The sequence below is a fragment of the Lithobates pipiens genome, unplaced genomic scaffold (assembly GCF_037356315.1).
Source record: "Lithobates pipiens isolate NorthernLeopardFrog02 unplaced genomic scaffold, aLitPip1_a1.2 Scaffold_13, whole genome shotgun sequence".
Lineage (NCBI taxonomy): Eukaryota > Metazoa > Chordata > Amphibia > Anura > Ranidae > Lithobates > Lithobates pipiens.
In genome coordinates this window covers 20863287-20869286 of record NW_027507718.1, presented here as the reverse complement: position 1 = coordinate 20869286, position 6000 = coordinate 20863287, and the positions used below count along the sequence as shown (strand labels likewise).

The following is a 6000-nucleotide window of genomic DNA, read 5'->3' as shown; positions in this document are numbered from 1 at the left end:
GGAGCCAACAAAAGGATGGACAGTGAGTTGATGGTGCAGAGCTGACAGAGGGGCAGCACAGTGGTGTGGTGGGTAGCACTCTCGCCTAGCAGTAAAAAGGGTAATTGGTTCGATTCCCAACCACGACACTACCTGCCTGGAGTTTGCATGTTACATAGGTTGAAAAGACACATGTCCATCAAGTTCAACCACAAAAAATAAAAAAAATTAATAATAATATCAATAATAATAATAATAATAATATGTTCTCTCTGTGCCTGCATGGGTTTCCTCCGGGTACTCCGGTTTTCTCCCACATGCTGGTAGGTTAATTGGCTTCTGTCCAAAATTGGCCCTAGTATATGAATGTGAGTTGGGGACCTTGGATTGTGAGCTCCTTGGGTGTGGGGACCAATGTGTGTTTAGTGTGCTGCATAAATTGACAGTGCTATATGGATACCCTGAAATATAAATAATATATAATGGAGGAGCATCTTAATGAGACGCAATGTGCAGGGACACGTGCCCACACTCATAGCACTGGATGGACTGGTGTCTTTATTCAACCTTACTATGTAACTATGAATTGAACCATTGTGTTCAAATGATGGCACTATATAAAATGGTTTGAACCACATGGTGCAGAGCTAACAGCAGGGTATGCAATGGTTCTACCATGTGGTGTGTAGCCGACAGTTGTAGAAAGTATGTTTACAGGGCACAGAGCTGACACAATGGATTGAACCATGTGCTGTGTAGCTGACTGAGTTCTGTATGGTAGGTTGAACCACATGGTGCAAAGCTGACAGAGGTCAACAGTAGGTTGACCCATGTGGTGTAGAGGGGACACATGGGTTGAACAATGTGGTGTATGGCTGAAAAGAGGGTTACACAATGGCTTGAACAATAGAATGCGGAACCGACAGAGGGTTATACAATAGGTTAAACTTTGCGGTGTGTAGCTGATCCACGTGATGGATGTATGAAGCTGAAAGGGATATGCATATTGGACTAAACCATATGGTGAAGTGCAGCTGGAGAATGGGAGCTGACAATAAAGTGACGCAGGTAGGTTGAAGTGACATGGAGGCATGCACACTGGATTTGGAGCTCACTGTAAAGTGAATCAGAGGTATGCAGAGAGGAAAAGATCGGAGCGATTTGCACAGTGACATGAAAAGGGCATTGTGGAGTCGACAGAACCATGACTGCAGAGACCGTTGAATTACTGAACACCTCAACAATCAGGAGTCATCATGTGTTTTGCCGCTTTGCATCCTGTCTGAACAACAGGCCCTTTCACGTATCTGTATTCTTCATTTGTTGTGGTGTGTTTTTCACACGGCACCATTATTCTCTATGGAAGGCAAAGAAGTAAACTGACCCCAACAGTATAACGAATAATCTGACTACTCCCATTTTAATAAACTCAATGTTGATTTAAAGCGTTTTTATTCAGCAGCTAGTCTCGGTTCAGTTAATGGCAAATGTATTGTGCCCTAGGTTTACAAAATTATTCATTTTTATATGTTTTCCTACTACATTCCTAAATGATCTCAAGGTGCCAATTTCATAATTTCACCAGAGGACAGGATGGTAAGCTTACCTGCCATGAGTTATAGAAAAATCTGGCACTCTTCAGTACCAGGATAAGCACATGGCTCTATATCCATAAGGATTATATACTGCTCAAAAAAATTAAAGGAACACATTGAAAACACATCAGATCAAAATGGGGAAAAATACAGTGGGGTAAAAAAGTATTTAGTCAGCCACCAATTGTGCAAGCATGATGTTGCCACCCCCATGCTTCACAGTAGGTATGGTGTTCTTTGGTTGCAACTCGGCATTCTCTCTCCTCCAAACACGACACGTTGTGTTTCTATCAAACAGTTCTACTTTGGTTTCATGACCATATGACATTCTCCCAATCATCCTCTGGATTATCCAAATGCTCTCTAGCAAACCTCAGACGGGCCTTGACATGTACTGGCTTAAGCAGGGGTACTGCGGGATCTGAGTCCCTGGTGGTGTGCGTTACTGGTGGTAGCCTTTTTTTACGTTGGTCCAAGCTCTCTGCAGGTCATTCACTAGGTCCCCCCGTGTGGTTCTTGGATTTTTGCTCACCGTTCTTGTGATCATTTTGACACCACAGGGTGAGATCTTGTGTGCAGCCCCAGATCGAGGGAGATTATCAGTGGTCTCGTATGTCTTCCATTTTCTAATTATTGTTCCCACAGTTGATTTCTTCACACCAAGCTGCTTGCCTATTGCAGATTCAGTCTTCCCAGCCTGGTGCAGGGCTACAATTTTGTTTCTGGTGTCCTTCGACAGCTCTTTGGTCTTCACCACAGTGGAGTTTGGAGTGTGACTATGAGGTTGTGGACAGGTGTCTTTTATACTGATAACAAGTTCAAACAGGTGCCATTAATACAGGTAATGAGTGGAGGAGAGAGGAGCCTCTTAAAGAAGATACAGGTCTATGAGAGCCAGAAATCTTGCTTTTTTGTAGGTGACCAAATACTTAATTTCCACCATAATTTGCAAATAAATTCTTTCAAAAATCAGACAATGTGATTGTCTGGATTTGTTTCCACAGTTTTTCTCTCATAGTTGAGGTATACCTATGATGACAATTACAGGCCTCTCTCATCTTTTTAAGTGGGAGAACTTGCACAATTGGTGGCTGACTAAATACTTTTTTTTCCCCCACTGTATCATGCATAATATCTATACTGATATGTACTCGGTAATGTGTTAGGAACAAAAGGATGGCACATAATTTGATGGAAATTAAAATGATCAACTTACAGAGGGCTGAATTCAAAGACACCGCGAAAAATAAAGTGAAAAGATGATGCAGCAGGCTAGTCAATTTAGCTGAAATTTTATTGCAGCAATTCAAAATTGTACTCAGTCTGTATGGGCCCCCACGTGCACGTATGCATGCCTGACAGCGTCGGGGCATGCTCCTAATAAGACGACAGATGGTGTCCTGGAGTAATTCCTCCCATATCTGGACCAGGGCATTGCTGAGCTCCTGAACAGACTGAGGTACAACTTGATGGCATCGGATGGACTGAAACAATGTCCCAGAGGTGTTCTACTGGATTTAGGTCAGGCAAGCCTGGGGGCCATTCAATGGTATAAATTCCTGCATCCTCCAGGAACTAGTTGCATACCCTTGCCACATGAGGCCAGGCATTGTTGTGCACCAGGAAGAACCCAGGACCCACTGCAGATCTGACAATGGCAGTCAGGGTGCCATTGTCTAGCCTGTAGAGGTCTGTGCGTCCCTCCATGAATATGCCTCCCCAGATCATCACTGATCCAGCACCAAACTGGTCATGCTGAACGATGTTACAGGCAGCATAATGTTATCGATGGCTTCTCCAGACGCTTTCATGTCTGTCACATGTGCTTATGGTGAACCTGCTTTCATCTGTGAAAAGCACAGGCACCAGTGGCGGACCTGCCAATTCTGGTGTTCAATGGCAAATGCCAAATTAAGCTCCACAGGGCCAGGCAGTGAGCACAGTGCCCAGTAGGACGTTGTGACCTCATGAAGTCAGTTTGATTGTTTGGTCAGTGACGTTCACACCAGTGGTCTGCTGGAGGTAATTTTGTAGGGCTCTGGTAGTGCTCATCCTGTTCCTCCTTGCACAAAGGAACAGATACCAGTCCTGCTGATGGGTTAAGGACCTTCTACAGTCCTGTCCAGCTCCCCTAGAGTAACTGTCTCCTGGAATTTCCTCCATGCTCTGGAGTCGGTGCTGGGAGACACAGCAAACCTTCTGGCAATGGCACATATTGATGTGCCATCCTGGAGGAGTTGGACTGCCTGTGCAACCTCTATAGGGTACAGGTATTGCCTCATGCTACCAGTAGTGACACTGACCCTAGCCAAATGCAAAACTAGTGAAAAACTGTCAGAAAAGAGGAGTAGGGGAAAAAATTGTTAGTGGCCTCCACCTGTAAAACCATTCCTGTTTTGGGGGTTGTCTCGTTGCCCATCTAGTGCACCTGCAGCTGAAACTGATTAACAACCCCCTTTGCTACTTAACTGACCAGAATAATATCCCAGGAGTTTAATTGACTTGATGCTATACTCCAATTAAAAAGAAAAAGCATTCCTTTCATTTTTTTGAGCAGTGTATTATGTGTGATGAACTTTGAAACCCTTGGAAGATTAACCTGCCTGATACTTCATCTCAGCTTTTAATTCCAGTGGCAAAGTTAGAGGAGCAAGTTTCCTCTGCAAATGTGTCACTCTTATATGGAAACAACTTACCTGAAAATAATATTTTCTAAATCAAAGGGATACTCAATGATTCCAGTAGTGGGCACTCTGACTCGAAGCACATCTTGTTGGGTGGGTATATAAGCAGGTACAGAAATGCGATCTATGTCGCTAAGGTAGCTGAAATACAGAAAAGTCACATTTGTTTATTTGTCAAAGGCGATACATTCAGGGTTATGAAAATGAATAAGGAAATTGTGATGATAGTTTTACAGTGGGTGCCTAAGGACTAGGCCCAAGGAAAGGCAAATCAGGTCAAGGGAAAAGCATAGTTCAGAGAGACATATCACTGACCGAAAACAAAGTGTGTCCAACTTGGAAATGAACAGGGTGCAGCCTGTGTCCTATGATGCTGGAGAATTTCAGGAAGGAGACTGGCTCATTTGGAACTCATAGCACATGTGGCTGGATGTTATAGCCAGAAGACACTTAGAGCTTTACCAATTTGTTACTCAAGCTCCAGTGGTTTCAGAAGGTTTAATCTGTATTATGGTTGACAAAATGTCAAAATCAAGATGGGTATATTTAATGTGTTTTGCTCTCCTCCTCAAATAAAGCAGAGCTTGTGCTGCAACTCAATTTACCAATACATTTCACAAGACTCTTATACTAGTGGCAGACATGGTGAGCCTGCACGGAGGCTCAAAGCCTCTGCACATGGGTGTAGGTGCGCCCAGTATTATACTCACTATTTAGCAGAGTCAGACAATTGGTACTCTCTCCTCCTGTCATAACATTCCTGGATACCAGGGTCTTCCCAGAGCTTCTTTATTGCTTCTACCTGTTTCCTTTCCAGACTGGATACTTTGTCTACTTCAACTTCCCGGACCAGCAGTGCGTTTTCCTAGACAAACATATATATCAACAGTTATTGGACTGAGGAAAGGTAATAAGCAATCACAAGACATTTACATTATGACACATAAAGGCAAACACAAGGTTTTTTTGAAAGCCTGTGGCGTGCAAAACACTCAAAAACTTCACCCGGTCAGTGCATAAAAAATGTGCACACGCAGAAAGTGACACAAAGTGCAGACGGGTACACAAGCCCTCTAAAATCAGAGGGCCTTGCCCTGAATCCCCGGGACGGTTGGGAGTTATGGAATATTCTTGTATCTCTGTAGGGCAATAGATAAAATGTGTCTTCTTTGAGATCATGAGCTAGCAAGTTTATCTCACAGTATGTGGGCTGCTTCCCTTTTCATCCCTTCCTTTTTGAGACAAGAAATGTGTAGTTATGTAGTTAGAGATTTGAGCATTCTTTTTTACAAATATATGAATAATGGCTTTTTAGGTTTGTGCTACCTGTGTCCCATTGAGATTTCCCTTTTCTTCCTGTTCTCTGAGGGGGGGGGCTTTAAGATTCTCACTGATGTAAAAAAAAAGATTTCTCATCACACAGCCTTTATAAACGGTTATGTGCACCAAACTGGTGCCATGCATCAAAGCATTGTCATTTCTACATAACTTGTGTTTGCCTGTATCCATATTTAATACAAGGAAGCCTGGGTTTTGTTTAACCACGCCCCTGTAAGCCTCTCCCAATAATAAGAGTTTGACCACACCCACATTTTGCTACACGCACCGCAGGTTGCCCCTTGCCTCAAGTATCCCTCATACAGAAGCTCAAAAGTTGGGAGGTACGATATCCTACTTTAAAAATGGTCTCCCTTGCCTCAAGTATCCCTCTTACAGAAGATCAAAAGTTGGGAGGTATGATA

At 43.3% G+C, this 6000-nt stretch overlaps 1 protein-coding gene across 1 annotated transcript in view; it reads right to left on the bottom strand.

Annotated features, from left to right (window-relative positions):
- Positions 1-6000, bottom strand: part of LOC143973964 (guanine nucleotide-binding protein subunit alpha-14) — a 175183-nt gene that overhangs the window by 12316 nt on the left and 156867 nt on the right. The window contains exons 3-4 of the mRNA XM_077474895.1: positions 4969-5123; positions 4271-4399 (exon numbers count right to left, since the gene is read on the bottom strand). Coding sequence (XP_077331021.1) covers positions 4271-4399; positions 4969-5123 — 284 coding nt within the window. The remainder of the gene's footprint in view (positions 1-4270; positions 4400-4968; positions 5124-6000) is intronic.